The sequence below is a fragment of the Narcine bancroftii genome, chromosome 2 (genome assembly GCF_036971445.1).
Source record: "Narcine bancroftii isolate sNarBan1 chromosome 2, sNarBan1.hap1, whole genome shotgun sequence".
NCBI lineage: Eukaryota > Metazoa > Chordata > Chondrichthyes > Torpediniformes > Narcinidae > Narcine > Narcine bancroftii.
In genome coordinates this window covers 178,094,405-178,121,626 of record NC_091470.1, presented here as the reverse complement: position 1 = coordinate 178,121,626, position 27,222 = coordinate 178,094,405, and the positions used below count along the sequence as shown (strand labels likewise).

The 27,222-nt window shown below is 50.9% G+C and overlaps 1 protein-coding gene across 1 annotated transcript; it reads left to right on the top strand.

Moving 5' to 3' along the window:
- Window positions 1-371: 371 nt before the first annotated feature.
- LOC138752982 (uncharacterized) lies at window positions 372-26,645 on the top strand. Its single transcript, XM_069915580.1, has 15 exons — window positions 372-1,159; window positions 1,744-1,863; window positions 5,225-5,760; window positions 7,053-7,855; window positions 8,191-8,316; window positions 8,735-8,792; window positions 9,440-9,517; window positions 10,507-10,699; window positions 11,207-11,320; window positions 12,766-12,849; window positions 13,119-13,286; window positions 15,767-15,847; window positions 16,678-16,897; window positions 16,950-17,219; window positions 23,286-26,645. The coding sequence occupies exons 3-15, from the start codon at window positions 5,245-5,247 to the stop codon at window positions 24,772-24,774; spliced, it is 4,200 nt and encodes a 1,399-aa protein (XP_069771681.1). The 5' UTR covers window positions 372-1,159; window positions 1,744-1,863; window positions 5,225-5,244; the 3' UTR covers window positions 24,775-26,645.
- Window positions 26,646-27,222: the final 577 nt, after the last annotated feature.

Genomic DNA, 27,222 nt, shown 5'->3' with positions numbered 1-27,222 from the left:
TTAGACCCCCACCCATGTGTCTCCTTTTCCCCAGCTCTGCCTCTCTCTCTCTCTCTCTCTCTCTCTCTCTCTCTCTCTCTTCCCTTTCCCTTTGCCTCCTCTCTTAGAGCCAAAATCAATTCTCACCTTCCTCTTAGCCAATTAACACCTTGTGTCTGTTGGTCTGGACTCCTGACCCTCCCATTCTTCCCTGCACCCCCCACCCTCCAGGCTTTTGACTACAGGCACCTGTCTTTTTTTTTAACTCATACCTTAAGGAAGGGCTCAGACCCGAAACGTCGGTAATGTATCTTTACCTCCTGTGGACGCTGCGAGACCGGCTGAGTTCCTCCAGCGTCTCAGTGTTTTTATTGCCGAGAAAGGGTTACATACTGGACTCAAATCAATAGATTTTTGCAGAATAATATTCACCTGGAACTGAATCACAGGATGTAGTTTAGTGAGGTTCAATCCGTGTACATATGGACTAGAAGTTACCCTGGAGTGAATGACAGGCTCCCATTGAACTGTGACGTTCTCCACACGTGGTTTGGGAATATCAGTTACCCCGATATCTGGCACACATGGGGATGGGTAGATGCAGGATAAGTGCATTTTCCAGATGTCTTAGATTGTGTGTTGCACGGATTGGCGAACTAACGGAGATGTCGACCAGTCTTATTTTTTACCAATTTCTAAGATTTTTGCCATTTTCTTGAATTCTGGATAACAGAGGTTTCACTGAGTGTGTGTGTGTGTGTGTGTGTGTGTGCGCGCGTGTCTGTCTACGTGTTCTCCATGCAAATCAATATGGAGCACTCGCGAAATGTCCAGAGAGGTTCAGAGTGGGTTTCATTTCATGCTGAATGTCGTGACCACATTGAATTTAACCTTTAAGGTCCGATGAAGTTTAAAAAATTTGAATTTGCACCAGGGACACGTCAATTAGTTATGGTGCTGGGCATCGATGTAAATTCACAATAAAAACAAGTGGCCAAACCCAGTTCAATCTAGTCCCAAAAAAGGGAAACAACATGGGCAGAAGCTCTTCACAGGCCCGTGGAGTTAGACAGCGAAACATCAGTCTCACCTCACTGCTGATGCTTCCAGACAAACAAGGAGCAGGCAGCAGAAAACAACAGCAACACCAGGCCTGCCTCAGTGCTCAGGCTATAAGTGTGTGTGTATTAATGTAATATATATTACAATTAATACAGTGAAGTAATATGTAAAGTACATATATATTAATTTCATCTGTCTTGGGTGTCTTGAATACTTCCAGCTGAAGTGTGTTCCCTGTTGTACATAGAGGAGGGTGTATGGGGCTCTGGGCCTGTGTTGAACAGAGAGGAGGGTGTGTGGGGCTCTGGGCCTGTGTTGTACGGAGAGGAGGGTGTGTGGGGCTCTGGGCCTGTGTTGTCCAGAGAGGAGGGTGTGTGGGGCTCTGGGCCTGTGCTGTACATAGAGGAGGGTATGTGGGGCTCTGGGCGTGAGGGTGGGTGAGGCTCTGGGCCTGTGTTGTACAGAGGGGAGGGTGCATGGGGCTCTGGGCCTGTGTTGTAGAGGGGAGCATGCTTGGGGCTCCGGGCCTGTACTGTACGGAGAGGAGGGTGTGTGGGGCTCTGGACCTGTGCTGTACAGAGAGGAGGGTATGTGGGGCTCTGGGCCTATGCTTTACAGAGAGGAGCGTGTGTAGGGCTCTGGACGTGAGGGTGGGTGTTTGCGAGGTGAGCTAACTCATTCTCCTGTTTTCATCTCTGTCAGCGTTTGGCCCCGTGGACAAGACTGAGCCTGGTTGGATGGTAATGGGCACCCCTAACTGGAATTAATTTGCAGACTGATTTCCTGGCCAGTATTCATCACACTGCCCAGCATCACCGACAGGTTATTATCTGATTGCTGCTGAGCTTTCATTTCCGAGGTTAGGGTGATGTCAAGAGAAGCAGTGGTTGATCTTTATCTCAACCACAGCAAGACAAAGTGTAGATTTAATTATCCTTTATAATCTTGAGAGCAGATAAGAAATAGTATTTTTCCCAAACAAGTTTCCCCTACCCCAAAGGAAATTCCGTAAGTGAGTAATATTGTAAATTCTCTCCATCGAGATTACATTCTATGTAACTTCATTACGAGGCCATAAGATATAGGAGAAAAGGCCATTCAGCCCATTGAGTCTGTTCAGCCATTCCATCATGAGCAGATCCATTCTCCCCATAACCCTGACAGTTCAGATACCAATCAACCTCTGCCTTAAACACACCCATCAATCTGGCCTCCACAGCCAAGATGCCTTGACCTGTCAATCGCCTCGAGATGAATGTTTTGGACCACGCAGGGTCCCAAAACACAGAAACGGGCAGTTGGTCCATGGGTCCACACCAACCACTGCCACAACCTCAACTAATCCCATTAGTATGGCCATGCGTGGGGTAGATCACGCCTTTCGAGCACTGAATTTATTGAGGAGGTGACACTGTGTTGGGGATAAGGGACATGGTTGTTGTGTATTTGAACTTTACTCAGGCATTTGGGGAAGGTCCTTCAAGGTTGAGTTGTCCATAAGATTAAAATATTGTTGATCCACCAGTGACCGGCTGGGTTGGATTCAAAATCGGCTTGACCATGGCAGACAGAGGGGTGGAGGGTGGGCGGGGAGTTGTTTCTCTGACTGTAACCAGTTGTGTTCTGCAGGGCCCAATGCCCAGACCTGTTGTGTGTCACATCTACAAATGAAGGGGATGCAAATGCAGATGAGCTGATTTGTAGACATCACCAAAGTGGGTAGTGAGGAAGGTTTTCATGGGTACAGCAGGGTATTGATCAATTGGAGATCAGGGCAGAGCAATAGAAGATGAGGTCAAATGTCAGGGGAAATTACAGATACTTCTCTTTCTCTGGCTGTAAGGGGCGCCAGGCAATGCTAATCTTTATCTGCTTTAAGGCAGACTAAAGGCAATTTTGTGTAATGTTACAGTTAAACCCCTTGTATCCAACACCCATAGGGATTGGTAGATGCCGGGTGAGTGAATTTTCTGGTTGCTTGAGATTGCGTGTTGCGCGATCGGCGAACTTGTGGCGTGGTGCGCCAATTTTAAACCTGTATTTTTTACCTATTTATTCTCCATGATTTTTTTTTGTTGTGAGCTTGAATGATGGGGGGTTTACTGTATTACATGACAACACAGATATTCCCTAACTTGCCACCTGTGGCCATCCGTACATATGACTAAATAAAGAAAAAATATAAAAATTAAGCATTTACGAGTGAAAGTCGGGCCTATCTTTGGAAAATAACACCTCTCGCAGGAGTTTGGCAGCAGTGGCCAACCTCTTGTGAGGTCTGGCCGCCAAGTGTATTTGACAAATGATAATGGATACAGTGCAGATCCTTCCAACGTTCATTTCAAGATACGACCAGTAGGCCAGAACGGAACACGGACATAGGTTGAGGACTACCTGTAAAAGAATCTTGAATTTACCCGCGTTAGGTTCATAAACCGTGCTGCAATGAGAACAGGAGCAGGAGTCAGCCATCTGGCCTGTCGAGCCTACCCCGCCTTTCAACGAGATCATGGCTGATCTCCACCCACCTACCTCTTCCCCATATCTCTTAATTTGGCAATTCAAGTGCTTGTTGAGCTGCTTATTAAATTTTGTGAGAGTGTTAGCCTCTTCTGCCTCAGGGAGTGGGCCCCACTACATTTCTCACGACCGCATTCTCATCAAGGTACCTAATGCCTCACTGGCCCTCCACTATCACTCCGTTCATTCTCAATATAAGCATTAAGTCCATACTCCTTAATATGAGGAGTAGTGATGAGAGCCAGTGACGGGCTCTCCGTAACCTCCACACCATCAGCAGAGCAGATGGATTCCTGTACGCATCCAGCTAATAATGTCCCTGCATCAAAACTGCAGCTTTCATCTGCAACAGTTACCAAATTAAATCCCCCTCCCCAGTGCACAGTGGCTGCCCACGGCGTGCACTCTACATCGACGAGGCTTGACGCAGACTGGGTGATGGATTCGTTGATCACCTCGGCTCTGTCCACTGCAATTAGCGTGGATCTCCCAGTGGCCACCCATTTCAATTCCCCATCCCATTCCCTTGCCGACACGTCTGCCCGTGGTATGCTGCACGGCCAGACTGAGACCACCCGCAAATTGGAGGAACAACACCTCATCCAACCGGATGGTATTAATATCAACTTCTCTGCTTTCCGTGAAACTCCTCCCCCCTTCCCCGATGTCTTTTCCCTACCCCTCTCTCTCTCTCTCTCTCTCGTTCCTTTCCTCTCTGCGTCCTTTCACCTCTTATCATATCCAATTAACACTTTTTCTAGTCTGCTGCACTCCTCCCCTGGCCAGTCTTCAGTCTTTATTCTGACACCTTCTTGTTCTTTGCTTATACCTGGAAGGAAGGGCTCAGGCCTGAATCCTTGGTAATATATCTTTACCTCCTATGGGCGCTGCGAGACCGGCGGAGCTCCTCCAGCATCTCTGTGTTTTTACGACAATTACAGCGACTGCAGACTTATGTGTATCACACAGTAGGTATTTGGCCAGGCTAATCTGACAGCACCTCCCAAAGATACAGCCAAGAGTAGGATGCACATGGAGAGCACCAGCAACTTCAGATCCCTTCCAGGTCACACACATCACTGGTCTAGATCCCAGAACTTTTCCCCCAACAGCACAATGGGAGCAACTTCACCAGAAGGAACTGCAAGCCAGTGGCTCCCTCCACCATCTGGGGGACATTTAGGGATGAGCATAAATGGTGGCCTTGCCAGTGGTACTCGGATCCGGGAATAAAACAGTGACTGTCATCATTGATAAATGTTCCAAACTGAGGAAATTTATGATTCTTGGATACCATTTATATTAGGCTTTGACTGTCGAAGACTGACATGTTTTAATGGAGATTTCATAAACAATTTGTGAATAAGTTAATTGCTCTAAAATAGAAACAAAGCAGTCAGTGTTGGCGCAGTGCTGTTACAGCGCCAGCGACCTGGGTTCGAATCCCGCGCTGTCTGTGAGGAGTTTGTACGTTCTCCCCATGTCTGCGTGGGTTTTCCCCGGGGGCTCCGCTTTCCTCCCTCCCTCCAAAACGTACCAGGGGTTGGTGGGTGAATTGGGCAGCACGGGGAGCAGAAGGGCCTGTTACCGTAGTGTATCACTGAGCATGCATGTTGTGTCCCTGCCTGTGCTCGGTTTCTGACCTCTCCTCCCCTCCTTCCAGGCAGCCGGAAGAAGGAAGCCATGGATACAGGGAACAGCATGCTGTACGTGGAATTCCCCAACTACAGCAGTAGCCTGCTGGAGAATCTGAACCAACAGCGGATGGAAGGCAAGTTCTGCGACATCTCCATCCATGTGCAGGACAAGGTGTTCAAGGCCCATCGGGCAGTGCTGGCGGCCTCCTCGCCCTACTTCCATGACCAGGTGCTATTCCGCAATACCAGCCGCCTGGTGCTGCCGGGGGTGATGGACTCGCGGGCCTTCGAGGGCATCCTGGCCTCCTGCTATGCCGGCCGCCTGGCCGTGCTGCGGGCTGACATCGTCAGCTACCTGACAGTGGGCAGCTTCCTCCAGATGTGGCATGTGGTGGACAAGTGTACTGAGCTGCTGAGGGACCACCTGCCTCCCCCAGCCACGGCTCCTGGCTGCCAGCCGCCCTCCCACGCCGTTGACAGCCAGTCGCCCAGCAGCAGCAACTACTTTAGTCCCCGCGAGGCAGGCGAGGCCAGGCACGAGGCTGAAGAGACGACGGTGAAGGTGAGTGTGAAAACTCCACACAGATGGTCAGCATTGAACCCAGCTCTCTGGTATTGTCAGGCAACAGCTCTACCCACTGCACTGGCTTGCAAGGAGCACCGAGGCCCGAGGGTGAAACACGAAACTCTACAGACACTGTGATTGTAGTAAAAACACATTGAAACGCTGGGGGAACTTTGCCATTCTCACAGCTTCCATAGGAGACAAAGATATATCGCCGTCCGGTTGGAGGTTCACAGTCAGATGATGAGGTACTGTTCCTCCAATTTGCGGGTGGTCTCAGTCTGGCAGTGGCAGACCATGAAGAGGCATATCAGCGGGGGAAGGGGATGAGGAATTGAAATAGGCAGCTATCGCGGCAGACAGAGCTGAGATGCTCAACGAAGCAAACTCCTAGTCCGCGTCCAGTCTCTCCAATGGGAGCACAGGATGCAATGGATGACCCCTGCAGATTCAGAAGCGAAACATTGCTTCACTCGGAAGGACTGTTTGGGGCCCCAAACGGGGCTGAGGGAGGGGATGTGGGCTTAAGTGGAGCATCTCCTGCAGTCAGAGGGGTAGGTCCCAAGGGGACGATTGGTGGGGAGTGAGGAGTGGACAAAGAGTCATGGAGGGACTGGTCCCTGTGGAAGGCAGAGAAGGGAGAAGATGGTAATATGTGTCTAGTGGTGAGATCACGTAATGTTGGTGATATCTCTTTACCTCCTATGGACGCTGCGAGACCGGCTGAGATCCTCCAGCATCTCTGTGCGTTTTTACTACAGTCACAGCGTCTGCAGACTTTCTCCGTCATTGCCGACCGGTGTTTCCCCAGATCCCATCCCTTCCCACAAAGAGCATGGCGGATGGCATTAAACTCAACTCGATCTCATCACAGTTTTAGATTCAGTTCTTGCATCGCAACATACAGGGCACGTGGTGCACGGGCAAGAGTTGTGGGAACCTTGACGAGAGGTGGTGGAGGCTGGAACATTAGGGGCATTTAAGAGACTCAGGCACATGGATGGAAGAAAAATAGAGGGTAACGGGGTAGAAAGGGTTTAGTTCTTTTTGGTAGGGATATATGGATCAGCACAACATCGAGGGCTGAAGGGCCTGTACTGTGCTGCAGTGGTCCATGCTCTAACCTTGCTGAGGTACGGAGGTCAGACCTGTACAGAATACTCCCCATGTGGAGTACAAGAGGTAGGAAGGGTTTAGTGCTTTTTTTGGTAGGAATATATGGGCCAGCACAACATAGTGGGCTGAAGGGTCTGTACTGTGCTGTAATGTTCTATGCTCTTTGTTCTAAGGTGGATGAGGAGGAGGAGGAGGAAGAGGAGGAGGAAGAAGACGAGGAAGACAAGGCCAAGGAGCCAGAGCAGAGGGTGACCAGCAACCAGGAGGGGGACGTTGGTGGGGCTGACAGCCTGTTTCACAGGCCCGACTCGCTCCAGGACAGCTCCCCGCCCCACAAGCACTGGGTCTTCGTGAAGAAGGAGAAGCAGGAGGACCTGGTCCTGACATGTGAGGAGGACGAGCACCACTTCGTGAAGACGGTGCTGTGTCGCCATGCTGAGCCCCAGTCGCTCAGCATCAGCGGTGTCTGCACCCTGGCTGCCCCCGGGCCACCGGCAAGCGCCGAGGAGACTGGCCTCGAGGAGCCCGTCGACTACTGCGGCTCATCTGAGGAGCTTGCCGATGAGGCGGCGGACGAGGGCCCCCACGGTCTCCCGCGGCCGGACGCTGGGGTCCCGCTAGGGGGTTGTCGGCCTCAGGCTGACGCCTGCCACGGCGCTGCCCAGGCCGGGGCGTCGGCAAGCGCTGGTGGCAAGATGTTCGCCTGCCACTGTGGCAAGGCCTTCACTCACAAGAGCCAGCGGGACCGGCACATTAACATGCACCTGAACCTCCGGCCTTTCGCCTGCACCATCTGCAGCAAGAAGTTCAAGATGAAGCACCATTTAGTGGAGCACATGAAGATCCACACCGGCCTGAAGCCCTTTGAGTGCCACATCTGCGGCAAGAAGTTCATGTGGAGGGACAGCTTTCTGCGGCACAAGGTCGCCTGCGAGAAACTGCTGCGGGCCACGTCCCTGAACCCCAGCGGCCACTGAGTGCAGGCAGAGGGGGTGTAGGGTGGGACAAGGCTGGCCAGTCTCCTCTCCTTCAGAGAGGACCTTGCCACCCCCCTCACCACCCCACACCAGTTGGTGCCCAGAGAGGGAGGGCCAGGTGGGGAGCAGCTGAGAGGGCTTGTCCAGGAAGGCTGACTCTGGGTTAAAAGGAGGAACTCAACATTTGGAACTCCTATTGCGCTTTTCTACCACAATCCTAGCGTCTGCAAACTTCTGTGTTTTATGTCTCCTTGGGACAGCCACAAGGTCTGGGCATGACCTTCTCACTGCTGGTGATCTCCTGATCAATCACCGCTCTTACACTTGGCAACAGTCGGCGATTATCCCACAACCTGAATCTTCTCCTGTGCACACGTTCCCACTGCCAAGCAGGACTGGTGCAGACATTGACCCAAGGGACTGCAGATGCAGAAGATGAACATCTGGAACCAGCCAGCAGGTCAGGCCGCATAACGACTGGCCGATGTTTCTGCTCCTTCATCCCTTTGCTTTCATTTTTTTTAAAATTTAAAATATAAATTTCAGACATATAGCTGGGTAACAGGCCCTTCCGGCCCACGGGTCCACGCTGCCCAATTGAACTGCAACCCTCGTACGTTTTGAAAGGTGGGAGGAAACCGGAGCCCCAGGAGGAAACCCACGCAGATGGGAGAACGTGCAAACGCCTTACAGACAGCATAGGATTTGGAATCCCAGTCACTGGTGTTGTTACAGCGTGGCATTAATGGTTACGCTGACGATGTCCACCCACACTGACATCCCCCCCCCTTCACGCTGACCGTGTCCCCCCCCCCATGCTGACCATGTCACCCCACACTGACCATCCCCTCCCCCATCTGACAGCCCTTTGCCTCCAGGGCAGCTGCCTGGCTGCTAATTCCTCTGGCGTTCGTATTTTTGGAGTTAACCATCACAGTGCGTGAAGGGTATCCATCGCTCCTCCAACCCCTCCCCCCCACCTCCTTGAGGAGCAGGAGTTTCCCATTCCTCCTACAGTAATGTACACCCTCCTCTCCCTCTTCACTGTGACCCCCAGTCAGTTGGGGCACCAGGAGCTAGTTCCCTGCATGGGCCTCGAGTCATTCAGGGCTGAAGGGCCTGTTGCCACACTGTATGTCTAAATTAAAAAAATTATGCATTGCTGATTTAAACATAGCAATTGCCCCTGATTCCATCTATCATCTATGAGACTTACCCCTCAGATCCCTTTCACCTTTGACCTCTGCCCTCTTGCTTTTGGTACTGTAGGAAACCCATTATACCAGGTTTCCCCTCTGCCTCCTTCGCTCCCCGTAACTAAAGTTTTCCATTCCTGGCGAACCACCTCTGCCCTTTCTCCTGGTGTCTCCACACCCTTGCTGTCTTGTGGTGACCAAACCTACGCGCAATGCTCCGAAGGGTGGTCCTGCCAATCTTTTTGAAAGTCACAGCAAAACGTCCCAACTCGCGTCTACAAGGGCGAGTTTGCCTCGTGTCTTCACACTAACCACTTGCATCAGGGAATGGCAGACTTGGACTCCTAGGTCGCTAATCTATGCCCTGTGCCCCGGGACTGTTGATAGATCAGCACTGGGATTGTGGGTTGGAGAGAAGCATCACTGATTGGGTCCGACAAAGCGGATACAGGCTGCCGCTTTCAGGCAGAGCAAATCTGAGAGTGGGGCAAGGCTGGGAGAACTGAATATTGTGTGAAACTGGTCATGGGGGATGTTGGTTCAAACTGAGTCGAGCAGGATGTGATATGCTGGCAGGGGTTAAGCTGGAGAATGCTCCGAGCGAGTCTTCCCCGGGTTCTTCATGGAGTTTGGTCGTGTGCGTGTGAAGTGCAGAAGAGAGCAGACCATCAGCCTGAGAGTCAGGGGTTGTTGTCTGGACTTGGCTTTGGAGAAGGCGGCATGAAATGTCTGCAAGGGCAAGCTCACAACAGCGAAACACGAAACCCTGCAGATTGCAGTAAAAACTCAGTTCTTCCAGCATTTCTGTGCTTTTACAAAGTACCCAGCAGTGTTCAGAGCTAGTAGTTCCAAACCTTTCTTCCCCACCCCCCCCCCCCCCCCCACTCACACACCCCCTTAAGTAATTCCTTACTAACCACAGAGCACCTACGTCAGGGGTGGCCAACCTTTCAGACATCCAGCACAATAACAGCCCATTTTGACCCAGGAATCCATGCTGCCCACCTAACCTACACCCCCGGTGCGTCCTTGTAGGCCGAAATGGTCTGTTACCGTTCTGTATGTCTTAATTTAAAAAGTTGGCTATCCCTGGTTGATGTTCCGGTTTCAGGCTCCCAAGCCTGAGCTCTGGAGTACCCTCCCCACCACACTGACCCCTGTCCCTCCTTTGAGGCATCCCTGGAACTGAGATTTTGGTCGACTGCGTGGATCAAAGTCACTTTCCGTTTTGTTCCTAGCCTTTCAGCTCAAACCAAAAGGAACAGAGGCAACAGAACGGTGGTATCTCAGCTTCAAAAATCTTCAAGTAATGATTTGACAGGAAGCCAGATACTGAGTTCGGATGTAACCCCCCCCCCCCCCCCCCCCCCCCGGTGAGGGTCATGATAAATCAGATAAAATTAAGGAGTGTTGGAGAGGGAGGCAGTGAGATGTCAAAGGAACAATTTGAGCAGTTGGACACTAGCATTGGAAATGAGTGTGAGGAGGCCAGGATTGCAGGAGTGGAGGGAACTTGGCTGCAGGGTTGTCCAGAAATAGGGAAGAACAAGGGGCTCAACTTGAGGCAATCAGGAGTCAATAAGGCAGAGGACAGGAATGGTGGACGGGCAGACGGACGGCCCAGAGGGATGACGGTGCGGAGGGCATGTAGACACATGGAGGGCAGGCAGACGGACAGGTTGGGGCAGGCAGATACACGGAGGGCAGGTGGATGGCACAGAGGACGGACAGTACGGGGCCAGGCAGACACACGGAGGGCAGGTGGATGGTGCGGGGGCAGGCAGACACATGGAGGGCAGATGGACAGTGTGGTCTGAGTTTTGTGAGGCAGAGAAAGTGGGAAAATTGGAAGGTCAGGATTTAGGTCTGGAACCAAGGATTCCGTTGCTGTTTGCACGAAATGACTGGTAAATAATTTTAAATGTAGACATACAGCATAGTAACAGGCCCTTCTGGCCCACAAACCTGTGTGGCCCAAATACACCCAATTTTCCAATAACCCTAGTGGGAGGAAATTAGAGCCCCTGGAGAAAGCCCACACAGCCATGGGGAGAACGTACAAACTCCTTCCATTCAGTGCGGGATTTGCTGACGTTGTAATAGCGTTGCACTAACTGCTACATCAACCGTGCTGCCTAAGTTTCTGACACTTAGGCTGCAGAGACAGAGAGATCATATACAAGGAATTTTCACACTGTAACCGTGTGCTTTGCACGCTTGGAAGTGTGAGCTTTGACACGCGCCAATATCCACACCACGACCCGCAGCGTGCGGGGGAATGTTGAGGAGCCCTGGTGGGTGTCACACACAGAGAGGAAGAGTGGGCAGTGAGGACATCCATGACTGCTCACTGCTGTAGCATTGCAGAAAGCGTTGAACCCTCCATTACCCAATGGCCTGCTCTTGAGTCCAACTACAAAATGGGCGTTTGAACAAGAAACATTTTCAAGGCTCTGGCAAAAGATGCTCCTGCTAAGACCACTGGCCAGAATACTTGCTTCTGAACTCTGGAGGGAAGAGGGAGATTTCTAATGCAAGGTTTGGTTTTTGTGGTTCTTGCAGGGGTGATAGTTTTACGTCAGAAAGCCTTCTAGGATATAATGCATTTTTGTACACCAGGTTTGCACAGTGGGATTCAGTAGAATAATTCTTTCAGTACCCCCTTTCTATTCCATTTCCATCAATGAAGACTTCCAATTTCGAACCACTGTCTGACATTTTCCTATTGGACCTTCTCCCAGCCACCCTGATGTATTGGATTTTGTTCTACATCTGGCCTGTCCTCGCCCATTTAGAATTTTAAAGACACTAGCCCAGTCACCATCATGTCTCTTTTCTACAGAGTAAAGTCCCAATCATTCCCCAGAGCTTCAACTTCTCCGGCCTTTGTAAAATATTCGGAGCGGAACTGTGCCAAGTAGAGACGGACCCTGATCCTTTCCCAGTTTATTCACAGCTTTTAAAGACCCTGTCTGTGACCCAGGGCACGGACTGCAATGTTGATCTGCTTTCCCTACTTTTCATGAGATGTTTAATAGATCGACCCTTTTGTCCTTTGATGAGCGTAATTTTCTGTCGAGGTGCTGGCGCGTGTCCTTCCAAAATTCACTTTGATCAGTGTTAACGTTGGTAATGGCCTCTGTTTCCAATATTCTGGTTTCTCATGTGTATTGTGAGTGTAAAACTTCAAAGAAGCAACAGGGTAACTGTGTATGTACCTGTGTTTATGTAGATATCAATAGACGTGCATTTATGTATATATTGTGTGACTGGATAAAAGTGTAAATATGTGTAACACAAACTAAAATGTGGTGTATTTTGTTAAGCCAAACTTTAAAAGGACGGAAACGACTGCATTGGACAAGTTTTAGGACTATTGTAGCTCTGCCATTGGCCGGGAGAGCTTCAAACCCACAGGTCTGCAGACACCCTGGTGGAAGTAAAAACACAACGCTGGAGAAACTCAGCCGGTCAAACAGCGTCCTTTATAGAGCAAAGATAAAGGAATGCAGATGGGCAGCAGTAAGGGAGAATCCCACAGAACTACCTTCACAGAGCAAAGGAGAAATTCTTCAGGGAATTCTGCTCAGACCTTGATGAGGGGCTCAAGCCCAAAATGTTGGTTCTCTACCTTTATCTTTGCTCTATAAAGGATGCTGTTTGACCAGCTGAGATTCTCCAGGGTTGCATTTTAACTTCAATTTCAAACCCAGGATGTCTAATCAATGCTGCCAGAATCTGTGGGAATTCACCAGGCCTGCAGACTGACATTTCCGAATGCAGTCGTGATCGGGGGGGTGGGGGGGGGGAGGTGGGTGCATCAGGGGCATTTCCACTTCAAGTCCTGCAGCAAGCTGCTGAGGTGGGACCAAGCAGCTGTTCCATACCCTGCATCAATCTGCACCCATGTCAGAACATGGACCACTACAGCACAGAAAAGGCCCTTCAGCCTTCAATCTTGTGCCAACCTATATATTCCTTAAAAAACCTAAACCTTTCCTCGCAACCCTCTATTTTTCTTCCATCTATGAGCCTAAGAGACTCTTAAATGTCCCTAATGTTCCAGCCTCCACCACCGTCCCCGTCAAGCCATTCCAGGCACCCACAACTCTCTATGTAAAAAAAAACGTACCCCTGACATCTCCCCTAGACTTCCCTCCTTTCACTTTGAACACACTTCCTCTGCTGTTTGCCATTCCTGCCCTGGGAAACAGGCACTGGCCGTCCACCCTGTGTCTCTCATAATGTTCTAGACTCCTACTAAGTTTCCTCTCATTCTTCTTCACTCCAAAGAGAAAAATCCCAGCTCTGCTAACCTTGCCTCATAAGACATATTTTCCAATCCAGGCAACATCCTGGTAAATCTCCTCTGCCCCCTCTCCACAGCTTCCACATCCTTTCTGTAACGAGGTGACCAGAACTGAACACAATCCTCCGAGTGTGGTCTCACCAGGGATTTGTAGAGTTGTAACATGACCTCTTGACTCTTGAACTCAATCCCCCGACTAATGAGGCCCAACATAACATAGCCCTTCTTAACTGTCTTAACCTGTGCGATGACCTTGAGGGATGTATGGATATGGACCCAAAAGTCCCGCTATTCATCCACACTCCTTAGTAACTGACCATTAACCCTGGTTTGTCCTTCCAAAGTGCATGACCTCACACTTATCCAGATTGAATTCCATCTGCCACTTTCCATCCTACTACTCTCTGCTTTCTACAGACAAGCCAATTTATTTTATCCACACAGCCAAAGTTCCACTGATCCCTTGTCTCATGACTTTCTGAGTGAGTTTCTCATGGAAGACCTTGTCAAATGCCTTGCAAAATTCTACATCTACTGCCCTTCCCTCATCAATTTCTTGTGTTACCTCAATTAGACTCGTGAGGCACGACCTTCCCTTCACAAATCCATGCTGACTATCCTTGAGTAGACTGGACTTCTCCAAATGCTCATAGATCCTATCCTAAGAATTCTTTCCATTAGTTTACACACCATTGGCGTAAGACTCATTGGTCTATAATTCCCATGATTTTCCCTATTACCTTTTTTAAACAAGGCGACTACATTTGCCATTCTCCAATCCTCCAGCACCTCCCCTGCGGCCAAACAGGATTCAAAGATCATAGCTACTTCCCCAGCTCTCTTCTCTCATTTCCCATAGCAGCCTGGGGTATATCACGTCTGGCCCCGGGGACATCAATCTTAATGTTTTTAAGAAGATCCAACACTTCCTCTTTCTTAATCTCCACATTGTCCAGTGCACAGGCCTGTTCAATTCTGACCTCATCCTGTTCCAGGTCCTTTTGTGAATACTGACGCAAAGTATTCATTCAGGACCTCCCCAACCTCCACTTTCATTCCAATCATCCTTCTGTTCTTCACATAAGCATAGAACGCCTTGGAATTCTCCTTAATTCTACATGTCAAGGCCTTCTCATGCCCCCTTCGAGCTCTCCTAAGTTCTTACTTAAGCTCCATCCTGGCTACCATATACTTCTCATGAGTCCTTCCTGTTTCCTACTTCCTAAATCTAATGTATGCTCATCTCCATGTGCTGAAAGGCCAACAGGTTCTGGGCAGACCAAAGTGCATCTTTCACCGAATCAATGGTCTTCTGGCTGTTCTGGGTGTCTAACTCTGTGTGTGTCCCCGGGAACAGCCCGTAGATCAGAGTCCTCTGTTACGCTGCTGCTGGGGATAAACCTCCACACGAATCTGCATTCAGCGAAGAGGTGGGTGACCTTATCCCCTCCAGGTCATTGGGTGGAACATGGGCCTCATCACCAGCGCTCACAAACAAGCAGTAGGACTTGGCCTGGCTGGTGGTAACAGGAGCCATCCCCAGTTAGATCCCTGGACCAGAGCAAAGCAATTTAGAGAATTCTCTGCAACAAACTGGCCACCGATCAGGACTGCAGGGGGGCGAGGTTGCATCTTTTAATGCAACAATGTAGATGAACATTTTGGGTCTCCTGTTGACTTCCGATGTGTCTTGGGGCACAAGATACAGGAGCAGAAGTCAGCCCATTGAGTCTGCCCTGTCATTCTAATCCTGAGCAGATCCATCCTCCTACTAAGCCCCACTCCCTGGCCTTATCCCTGTAACCCTTGATCCCCTGACTCATCAAATCCCTGCTCATCTCTCCCTTAGATACACCGAACAACCTCACATCCACAGCCGCCCGTGGCAACAAGTTCCACAGACTCACGACCCTCTGGATAAAGAAATATCTCTGCCTCTGTTTTAAATTCATGCCCTTTTACCCTGTGGTGCCCTCTTGACCTGGACTCCCCCACCATGGAGAACACCTTTGCCACATCTACTCCATCCATGCCTTTCTGCATTCAAAATGTCTCGATGAGGGCCCCCCCTCATCCTTCTGTCCGATGAGTACAGTCCAAGGGCCGACAATTGTTCCTCATACACTAACCCATTCATCAGAATTTCTTGTCATGAACATGTCACGAAATTCGAGCAGAAGTATCACAGTGCAAATATTTATATAAACCACCTTATAGAACAAACAAAAACAGAGCACGAAATAGGTAACACAAAGTCAGGCCGTGTCTGTGGTTCATTCCTGGAATCGTTCTACTCCAATGCTAGCTTATCTTTTCTTAAATAAGGTTGTAGAACTGCTCCCAATTCTCCACGTGAGGTCTTCTCAGGGCCTTATAAAGCCTCAACATCACATCCCTGCTCTTAGATTCTATTCCTCCAGATATGAATGGCAGCGTCGCATTCGCCTTCTTCATCACAGATTTGATGAAGAGCTCAAGGCCGAAACGTTGGTTCTGTATCTTTATCTTTGCTCTAGAAAGTTCACTTTGACCTGCTGAGTCTCTCCAGCACAAGTCAACCTGGAATAGGGCATCCTGCATAAGGACTCTCTGAACTTCAAATTTTCTCCAATATATTGTGCGTGGTGACAAAATACTCTTCAAACCAGGATGAATGACCAGTTGCCCTTCTTTTCACAAACGGATGCAAGAAAACTGCTCCTGATCTCCCAATGTTTGACTGGGTCCATGCAATGGGTCATCTCCCATTGGAGGGACCTGTCCCATGGAGGGACGTCTCCAATTGGATGGACCCATAATTTGGAGGGATTTCTCCCATTGGAGGGACTTGTCCCATGGAGGGTCATCTCCCATTGGAGGAACCTGTCCCATGGAGGGATGTCTCCAATTGCATGGACCCATAATATGGAGGGTCATCTCCCATTGGAGGGATCTGCCCCATGGAGGGACATCTCAAATTGGAAGGTCATCTCCCATTGGAGGGACCTGTCCCATGGAGGGACATCTCCAATTGGATGGACCCATAATTTGGAGGGATTTCTCCCATTGGAGGGACTTGTCCCATGGAGGGTCATCTCCCATTGGAGGAACCTGTCCCATGGAGGGATGTCTCCAATTGCATGGACCCATAATATGGAGGGTCATCTCCCATTGGAGGGATCTGCCCCATGGAGGGACATCTCAAATTGGAAGGTCATCTCCCATTGGAGGGACCTGTCCCATAGAGGGACGTCTTCTATTGGATGGACCCATTATATGGGGAGGGTCATCTTTCATTGGAGGGTCCTGTCCCATGGAGGGACATCTCCCATTGAAGGGACCTGCCCCATGGAGAGTCGTCTCCCATTGGACCACCCACGGAATTCCCGTGGGTGGGAATTCAAGACTGCATCGTTCCTAACAATCCTGAGCGGAGCCGAACACCAGGCCGGAGCCAGTCAGAGCCGACTGGAGCCAAGTGCCCGGGCAGGAGCCGAGTGGAGCCGAAAGGGGCTGAGAGGAGCCGAGTGGAGCCGAAAGGGGCTGAGAGGATCCAGGTGGAGCCAGACACAACCGATGGGATCCGAGAGCCACCGATGACAACCACAGGAGCCGAGTGTCGCCGAGCACCGCTGATAAGAGCCGAGCGAGGCCCATGGAAGTCGACGGGGGCCGAACAAGGCCGACGGAAGCCGAACGTCGCCGAGCGGGGACCGACAGGAGCCGAGCGTCGCCGACAAGAGCCGAGCGGGGCCGATGGAAGCCGACGGGAGCCGAGCGGGGCCGATGGAAGCCGACGGGAGCCGAGCGGGGCCGATGGGATCCGAGCGCCGGGATTCCGGCTGCCGTCCGCTGCGGGCAGGAGCTGCCGGTGCCGCCGTAAGGACCGACCGCGGGGACCGCACCGACCGATCGACCGAGCCGCCGCACATCCACCGGCCAAAGCGCTCCGGCCGCCGCGGGGAAAGTAGGCCTCGCCAGCCTGGGTCTGGAGTAGGTGCGTAGCCCGGGCCAGTTTGCGGGCCTGCCGGTGGCCTACAGGGTGGCGGTGGGAAAGGGCCGGGCGATCCCGGCAGCGGGGCAGCGAGGGCCAGGGGCACCCTGTGGGCCTGGGACACCCTGAGCCCTGGGGCACCTGAGCTCTGGGGCACCTGAGCTCTGGGGCACCCTGAGCCCTGGGGCACCCTACGGCTTGGGCTCCAGCCCACAAACCCGGCGTGCCCAATGGGAATAAGGCGTAGGAGTGTCTCTATGGTCCAGACATTAGTGAGGGGTGAGGGAGCATCACTGTGGGCAAGTCATTGTAAGGGAGCTCCTCTGTGGGCGGGACAGTAGTTAGGGAGCTCCGCTAGACTGGTGGGTGGGGGAAGCACTGGGAGGCTCACGGCACCTTTCAAGTCACTTAAATGAGAATGGCTCTTGTGGGGAAGTATTACCATTCACCTGTCTTCCAGTGGCACACCAGGAGTGCTTCAGAGAACCTGAGCAACATTTCTAAACCTGCTACCTGCACTGTCCAAATAGGTCATTGCTACCAGAGAAAACCAGTGCCTCCACACTTCTCCCTATCTCCATAGGAACTCAGCCAGTCTCGAAGTGTCCATAGGAGGTAAAGATATATTACTGATGTTTCGGGCCTGACCCCTTCCTCATGGTATAAGCAAAGAACAGGCAGGCGTCTGAATTAAAGACTGGGGAGACCGGCTGAGATCCTCCAGCATCTCTGTGTGCTTTTACTACAATCACAGCACCTGCAGACTTTCATGTTTCACTCTCTGCATCTCTCAGAGCATCCAAAAAAGAAAACTCTTTTTGACTGTGTGTATATCAACCATCCATTGTTCGTGTTCGTGTCAAGCTAGATTTCAGGAGCTCCACTGTTGGATAGGTAAATAAATGGATTTCTTTAAACAGATGGTGTGTTTGTAAAAGGAGGTTCCCCAGGTTGATTCCAGAGATGAGGGGGTCGGCCTATGAGGAGAGATTGAGTCGTCTGGGACTGTACTTGCTGGGATTTAGAAAAATGAGAAGGGATCTTAAATAAAATTATGAAAGGCATTGATAAAATAGAGATGGGTAAGTTTTTCCCATTGGTGGGGGAGACCAGAACTAGGGGACGTAGCCTCAAGATTCAGGGGAGTAGATCTAGGACAGAGATGAGGAGGAACTGCTTTTCCCAGAGGGAGGTAAATCTGGGGAATTTGCTGCTTGTTGAAGCAGTGAAGGCGAACTCAGTAAATATATTTAAGACAAGGTTGGGTAGATTTTTACATCGTGGGGGAATTAAGGGAGATGGGGAAAAGGCAGGTGGGTGGAGATGAGCCGATCATCAGATCAGCCACGATCTCATCGATGGGCTGGGTGGCCGACTCCTGCTCCTATATTTTGTGTTAAGAGGTTCAACCCAATGGTCCATGGAGGGTTTGTGTTGCTCTGACCGGTCCCTGTGGGTTCCCCTCCTGTTGTACTGCACCAGGCGCAGAATTGAAAAAACATATCCCGCGCTGACATGTCCATGGCCTTGTGCAGTGCCAAACCAAGACCACCCGTAAACAGGAGGAGCAAACACTGTCTGGGGCCTCTCTAGCCGGACGGCATTAACATCGACGTCTCCAGTTTATGCCAGCCCACTCCCTGTTCCCCCTACCCTCCCCATCCCTCTGCCTCCTTCCCTCCCCATTCACAGAGCCATCCCCCTATTTACTGCTGCACCCTCCCTCCCTTATCCACCTATGACCCTCCTCCCTGTGGGACCATGCTACTCACCTGCCCCTCCACCATTTTGTTCGGGCGCCTGCCTATATTTTGCTCATCCCTTGATGAAGGGCTCAAGCCAAATCATTGCTCTGTATCTTTATCTTTGCTACATAAAGTTCACTGTTTGCCCTGCTCACTTTCCCCAGCTTCTCTGTGATGCTGTGTCAAAAAAGTTTGTTGTTCTTCAGTCACTATCCTGTGCACAAGTAAGACACTTCAAAAGGTCCATTGGCCAGAATAGAACTTTAAGATATCCTGAATTGAGGAAGGGGGCTATAGGAATGTAGCTGCCCTTTAGTTGTTGTTTTGTACACATCCCATTAATGGCCTGGTCTTTGAGTGGATACATTGATCTGGTTTAGTTCAACTCGATTGTCAATGTAGAGGTGCAGGTGCTGCTCAACTTACGATGCGGTTACGTTCCGATAACCCCATCGAAAATCGAAAAAGAACACCGGACCTACCATTTTTGATGAGTTGTTTACAGTGCATGTGATTGCTGCGGAGTCAGCATTGTGAGAGAGTGTGCTGTACGATAATCTCGCACGATACTGCCATCGCCCAGCATCATGGGAGGGTAGCCCACCTCGTATCGCAAGCACGGGAACAGATCGGAATTCAAAATTGAAAGTACGTATTCAAACCATCGTAAATAGGGGAGCCTCTGTAACTGGATAGGAATGTGGTGTTGGATGGAAAGGTGCACCCAGCAGTAAATTTCTGAGTTAGACCCCATAACAGAGTAGATAGAGCTGTGGCTATTGGTAGGATGCAGGTAGATCTGCCCAACAGCTCTGGAGACCTGGCATGGATCCTGATCTCTGGCATTCTCTTCCTGTCACCTCCGGGTTTCTCCGAGGTACTCCTGTTTCCCCTATGCCCGAAGACGTGTGGGTTGAAGGATAAATTGTCCCAGGTGTGTCAGGAGACTTGGGAGCAGAATTAGGCTATTCAGCCCATCAAGTCTGCCCCGCCATAAGCTGATCCATTTCCTCACTCAGCCCCACTCCCCATAACTTTGATGCCCCGGCTAATCAAGAACCTATCAATCTCTGTCTTAAGTACACCCAATGACTCGGCCTCCACAACCACCCATGGCAACAAATTCCACAGATTCACCGCCCTCTGGCTGAAGAAATTCCTCCACATCTCTGTTCTAAGTTGTGCCCTCTTGTCCTGGACTCTCCCACCGTGGGAAATGACCTTTCTACATCTACTCTGTCCAAGCCTTTCAACATTCAAAATGTTTCAATGAGATTCTCCAAAATTCCAGCATATACAGGCCAAGAGCTGTCAAACGCTCCTCATACGATAACCCTTTCATTCCTGGAATTTTCCTTGTGAACCTCCTCTGAACCCTCCCCAACATCAGCACATCCTTTTTTAAACGAGGAGCCCAGAACTGCTCACAATTCTCCACTTGAGGTCTCACCAGGACCTTATAAAGCCTCAACATCACATTCCTGCCCTTAGATTCTATTCCTTCTGAAATGAACACCAGCTTTGTATTTGCCTTCTTCACCACTGACCCAACCTGCAAGTTGACCTTCAGGCCGTCCCTCACGAGGATGCCCAGGTCCCTTTGCATCGAGGGATTTTCAATTTTCTCCCCATTAAAAAAAAGTCTGCCTGTTTACTTTTCTCTGTGAAAGTGCGTGATTATACCCTCGCCGACATTGTATTTAATTTGCTACTTTTCTGCCCGTCCTCCTGATCTATCTCAGTCCTTTCGCAGCCTCCCTGTTTCTTCTACACAACCTGCTCCTCCACCTCCCCTTGTATCATCTACAAACTTGGTCACAAAACCATTCATTCCATAATCTAAATTATTAATGTACAACTTAAAAAGGAGTGGCCCCAACACTGACCCCTCTGGAACACCACTGGCAGCCCAACCAGGATCTGACAAGGAAGAGAAACACGGAAGTCTGCAGACGCCGTGGTGGAAGTAAACGACATGACACTGCAGAAACTTAACACTTTATAGAGCAAAGATAAAGGAACACAACCACCAACAGGCTTGAGGCCTTCATCAAGGTACATGGTCCCTGTATTCCAACTCTTTGCTTCCTGCCAATCAGCCAATGTGCGGCACCTTGTTAAAGGCCTGAAAATCCAAATACACAACACCCGCTGCATCTCCTTTAACCAGCCGGCTTGTCACTTCTTCAAAGAATTCCAATAGGTTTGTCTGCCACGATCTTCCGTTCAGGAAACCACGGCTGGCTTTGCTGATCCAGTCATGGTGGTGGTTGGCATGGACCCGGTGGCCTCGGTTTCTGTGACCGGATGATTCAGGATAGTAGGGGTGGGCCGAATAGCCTTCTGTTCTTGGATCTCTGGACACGCTGAAGGGGTGGGAGTGCACATCTGGGCAGGGACTGGAGGGCCAGTATGTGTGGTGTGTGGGCAGGTTGATGTGGTACATTTTAGAAGCAGAACAATGGGTGGACCATTTCAACACAGTAGAGACCCTTGGGCCCATGATGTAAGTCTAACCCTTCCCTGCCTCACACCCATAACCCTCTATTCTTCTTAGGTCCATGTGCCTGTCTTAGCTCCATCACCTCCCCTTGGCAATGCATTACATGCACCCAGTACTCTCTGGGTTGAATGTCTGCATCTGAACTTTCCTCCTCTCACCTTATATGGATGTCCTCTGGTATTTGTTATTGTCTGCCCAACAAAAAGGTGCTCCTTGCACAGACCCTCATAATCTTCTACACCTCTATTAAGGCATCTCATCCTCCTCCACTCCAAAGAGAAAAGCACCGGGTGTGTCAACCTTGCTTCCAAAGACCTGTTTTCCAATCCAGACCACATCTTGGTACATTGCACTCTCTCCACAGCTTCCTGTAACAGGGTGACTCAAACAGAACACAGTTCTCCCAAGTCTGGCCCTTGAACTCAATCCCCCAACTAATGAAAGCCACCAAACCATATCCCTTCTTAGCCACCCTGTCAACATGCGTGGCAACTTTGAGAGCTCTGAATGATTCAAACAAAGAATATTACAGCACGTTACACAATGTTGTGTCAACCCATATACAGTGACCAAAAACCCTCACCATCTTTAACCCTCTAATTTTATTTCATCCTTGTCTTAAGAGTCTCTTAAATACCGCTATGGTTCCAGCCACCACCACCTCCCCTGGCAAGGCTTTCCAGGTACCCAGAACTCTGGTGAAAAAGGTTCTGCAAGTTTAGCAGAACTAGGACTTTTCTCTTTGGAGGGAAGATGGATGAGAGGTGATTTGGTTGTCTACAAGATTCTGAGAGGTGTAGATAGGATTGGCGGCCAGCGCCTAATTTTCAGGGCGGGAGTAGCAAACACCAGAGGATGTCAGTATAAAGTGGAGGAAGGGAAGTTTAGGGGAGACGTCAGGGATAAACTTTTACAGAGAGAGAGTTGTGGGGGCCTGGAATGCCTTACCAGGGGTGGTGGTGGAGGCTGGAACATTGGGGGCATTTAAGAGACTGTAGGTAAACCTCCTGGCCGGGTTCTCCACTTCCAAGTGGCCACCTGACAGCTGCATTGGAGTACAATAGGTGGCTTTACAGTCGGGTATTGTGGCCACCTGAAAGTGGCTTTAGACAGGCACAAGGATTGAGGGTTTTGGATTTCTTTGGTAGGAATTTGGTCAGCACAATATCGAGGACCAAAGGACCTTCACTGTTCTATGTTCTATACGTAACCAATGTTTTGGACCCGAGTCCTTCATCGAGCTAAGTCAAAATGTAGGCAGGTGCACCAATTACTGAAGCCCAGCTTCCCATCAGCCTTCTTAACTGTCCTATCAACCTGTGTGGTGACCATGAGGGATGTATGGATTTGGACCCCAAGGTCCCTCTGTTCAACCACACTCCGGCCATTAACCCTGTCCTCAGCTTTCTGGTTTGTCCTTCCAAAATGCATCACCTCACACTTATCCGGATTGAACTCCATCTGCCACTTCTCTGTCCAACTCTGCATCCTCTTGTAACCTTAGAAAACCTTCAGCTCCATCCACAACTCCTCCAACCTTTGTGTCATTCACTAACACACTGACCCATCCTTCTGCCTCTTCATCCAGGTCATTTATAAAGATCACAGAGAGCGGGGGGTCGCTGGAGAGATCCCTGCGGAACTTTACTAGTCATTGACCAGATCTGATCTGAATGTGGCTTGTTTTGTTTCTGCCTTGGCAGGTGCACGTCAGGCCGTGGTGGGACACCCATGGACACGGGCATGTTTCAGGTGGAGTTCCCGAACTTCGGCAACAACCTGCTGCGGAAGCTGAACCAGCAGCGGATGGAGGGGAAGCTGTGCGATATCACCATCCACCTGCAGGGCCAGATGTTCAGGGCCCACAGGGCAGTGTTGGCCGCCTCCTCGCCCTACTTCCACGACCAGGTGCTCCTCAAGAACGCCAGCCGCATCGTCCTGCCCGGCGTCATGAGTCCCAAAGCTTTTGAGAACGTCCTGGCATCCTCCTACACTGGCAAGCTGACCATTCTGTCGCCAGAGATTGTCAGCTACCTGACGGTAGCCAGCTTCTTGCAGATGTGGCACGTGGTGGACAAGTGCACTGAGCTGCTGCAGGAGAGCCAGTCCAACCCACTCCCCAGCCGCCAGGCCGCAAGCCAGAACCAGTCACCGAGCAGCAGCAACTACCTCAGCCCCTGGCACGGGCCGGAGCCGGGGACCAACGCGCCGGCCAAGTTCGAGAGACCTGAGGAGGAGGACATCAAGATGGAGAGCCAACGGGAGGAGGATGAGGAGGAGGACGAGGAGGATGAGGACGAGGATGAGGAGGGGCAGAAAGGTCCAGGCTCAGCTTCCCCGGCCCGAGAGACGGAGCAGGACAATGTCATCAGCAACTCGGCCGAGCGGGAGAAAGCCGGGGCAGAGGGTGGGGCGGGGGCGAGCAATGGGGCTGACTGCCCCTACCCGACCACAGCCTACAACCAACTCAGCATCGTTCCACACAAGCGTTGGGTGCTGGTGAAGACCGACAAGTCTGAAGGTGCCGGGAGCCCGGGCAGCGAGGAGGAGCGCCACTTCCTCCCGACTCCGGGCAAGAGGAAGCAGGAAGCAGTGGATCACGAGCCCTCCCACTTCCCGGAACATTCCCTCGCTGAGGAGTACGACGAGTTCAACGAGGACCCAGGCTACGACGAGCCCGTCGACTACTACGGCTCTTCAGACGACTTCCACTTTGACCGCATGAGCAGCTCGAGCCCTGGCGGCCCCGTCCTGCAGGGTAATGGGCTGCCAGGCGAGATCCAGGAAAACGGGGCCTACGGGGTACTGGGAGACCCTGGTCCCAGCTCCTGCCAGCTGCCGGCAGGCTCAGACTTCCCTGGCGGCGTCTACAAACTCTACCCCTGCCAGTGCGGCAAGAGCTTTGCCCACAAGAGCCAGCGAGATCGGCACATGAGCATGCATCTCAACGTGCGGCCCTTTGGCTGCCCCATCTGCAACAAGAAATTCAAGATGAAGCATCACCTGATGGGTCATATGAAGATCCACACTGGGCATAAGCCCTACGAGTGCCACTACTGTGGCAAGAAGTTCATGTGGAGGGACAGCTTCACCCGGCACCACAATGCCTGCTCCAAGCTCTACCACGCTGCCGCAACCCCCCTCCCGGACATCGATGTGCCCTCTGACCTCAACGGGCCAGCCGACCTCTGACCGGGGTGGTGTGTTCCTCCCCCGGGGTTCTTCTGACCTCTCTGCCCAAGGGTGACAGCTGAGAGGGGCGGGGGGGGGGGTGGTGAGGGGAAGCAGTGGGGGTCCAGGGGGAGCAGGGCCTCGTCTGAAGGTGTGTGATCCCTACCTTACAGAGCTGTTGCAGACAGCAAAGCCCAACTTTGAACCCCACGCATCTGCAAATCAGATCAGGCTGACAATTTTTACAAACATTTAGTATTTAATTATATAAAGTATGCACATATATATATATTTAGACCTATATATATATGTAAATCCTGGTGCTGTGCATTGAAGAATTTTTTTACAATTGCCCTTTTAATATTTATGGAATTTGAACCATAAGATGCTGCGAGGTTATTCAGCAGATCCCTCTGGGGATCCATGTTGTGAATGGCTCAGCTGGCACCGGCCCGGCACTGCGTCAGGGAGATGCTGGCTGGTGCCGAGGGAGTGCCGCACTGCAGCAGGCACCATCCAGTATCCGGGGCGTTAACGTCGGGGCCGCCAGGGTTGTGCCCCGAGGGCGAAGGCCGCAAGCCACAGCATCATCCATCTGCCGGGACACCTTTGTTGTCGTGCACTTGTTCTGGGACCTTGCTGCAGAACTGCCTTCTGTGGCTAACTACATTTCAAAAGTGTTGTCGGGTGCTTTGTCCTGAGACAGAGGAAGGTGACAGAAGGCTGCAAACTCTTTCTAAAAGTTCAACAGGCCTTCCAGACCTGCCAAGAGTCTTCAGCCCTCAGAAGCTTCCTCGTTCCTCAGTTCTCCAGTGCCGCAGTGTTTTACCTTCGCTATTTATGTGGACCTCTGAGTTTTAGCTCTTCTTGTCAATAAAGGACATTTCAGTAACTGACTGGCTTCAAACTTGCCCCGCAGATACCCAGAGACACCCAAAAGCTGCAGATGTTGGAATCGGTTACCGACGCAGTTAGTGTGACCCCCTGTTACAGCCCCAGCGATCGGGGGGTTCGAATCCACGTCTGCCTGTAAGGAGTTTGTACGTTCTCCTTGTGTTTGCATGGGTTTCCTCCAACTGTTTGAAATGTACCGGAGTTGGGGGGTTGGGGGGTGTAGGTTATTGGGTGTAATTGGCGGCACGGGCCTGTGGGCTGGAAGGGCCTGTTACCGAGCTGTACGTCTACATTTACAATGAAGGCACTCAGCAGGTCAGACCTGGGGAGAAATGGTCAGTCAGCCATGCATGGCCTCTGGCCCACAAGTTATCATAGACTAGATGTGCTTTAACCACCAGAACATGGTGCAGTGAAATGACCCCACGTCCTCACGAGATGCATCCTTCTGCAGCCATCAATCAGCTGTTTACAGCCCTCCTACATGAAGCTCTTTTCCATCAACTCCCCCCCCCCCCACCAATTCCAGCACACTCAGGAGGCGATTTACAGTGACCCAAAAACTTACCGGCCTGCTGGTCACTAGGAATGTCGAAGGAAACGAGTATCCTGGGACCCCACTTGGTCACAGGTGGAAACTCCACACAGACGGGCAGGGATTGAACCCAGGTCTCTGGTGTTGTGAAGCAGCAGTACTACCTGCTGTACTGGCCTGAAAGGAGCAGGGAGGCCCAAGGGTGCTCTGACTCCATATCAGCTGGTGCTGTGGGTGTCTGGTTAGCCCATTACAACATGGATCACAGGCCTTGGCGCTGGCTCGGGAGAGGCAGCGTAAGGAGATTGGACGTTCTGGGACTGATTTAACCCAGCTCACCATGTGACTGGCGCAGATGGATTCTGAGAAAGATGGTATCACCGTCGTTGATGACCGGTGGTTCCCCAGATCCCATCCCTTTCTACACAGCATGGCGGATGGCATTAAACTCAACTCGTTCTCATTGCAGTTTTGGATTCAGTTCCAGTATCACAACGAACAGGGGTACGGGCAAAAGTTGTGGGAGCCTTGATGGGTGATGTTGGAAGCTGGAACATTAGGGGCATTTAAGAGAGACAGGCACATGGATGGAAGAAAAATAGAGAGTAGGAAGGGTTTTATTTGGGTTGGTGTATCTGGGACAGCACAATACAGAGGGCTGAAGGCCTGTATTGTGCTGTACTGTTCTAAGATTGAGAGATCACAGTATCAACATGATTAGCCTGTAAAAGCCCGATAGATGCATCAAGCATAATGATAAATGACAGTGGATCATTCAGCTTCTGAATTCATATAACCACCATCATTCAAATAATCTCTTCCAAGTGCTGTATAAAGATGGGAATAGGTTTGCTCAGTGTCACCGTTACATACACGATTGAGGGAACTCCCCAAGGAGCCAAAATTCCCCGACATCCAAACGTCTATTACCTGCACATTATTTCTCTCATTTCTACCCCATCCTATCTCCTTATTGGAGAGATATTTTCGGATGCATTTGTTCATGCTACACAATGAGGTCGAATTCCCCGATCTCCTTA

Bases quoted from the DNA above. Each gene is read 5' to 3' on its own strand.
- LOC138752982 (XM_069915580.1), top strand. From the start codon at position 5,245: ATGGATACAGGGAACAGCATGCTGTACGTGGAATTCCCCAACTACAGC. The intron at 5,761-7,052 runs GTGAGTGTGAAA...CTTTGTTCTAAG, and splicing joins CTGAAGAGACGACGGTGAAG to GTGGATGAGGAGGAGGAGGA. The intron at 12,850-13,118 runs GTGGGGGGGGGG...CTAATGTTCCAG, and splicing joins ATGCAGTCGTGATCGGGGGG to CCTCCACCACCGTCCCCGTC.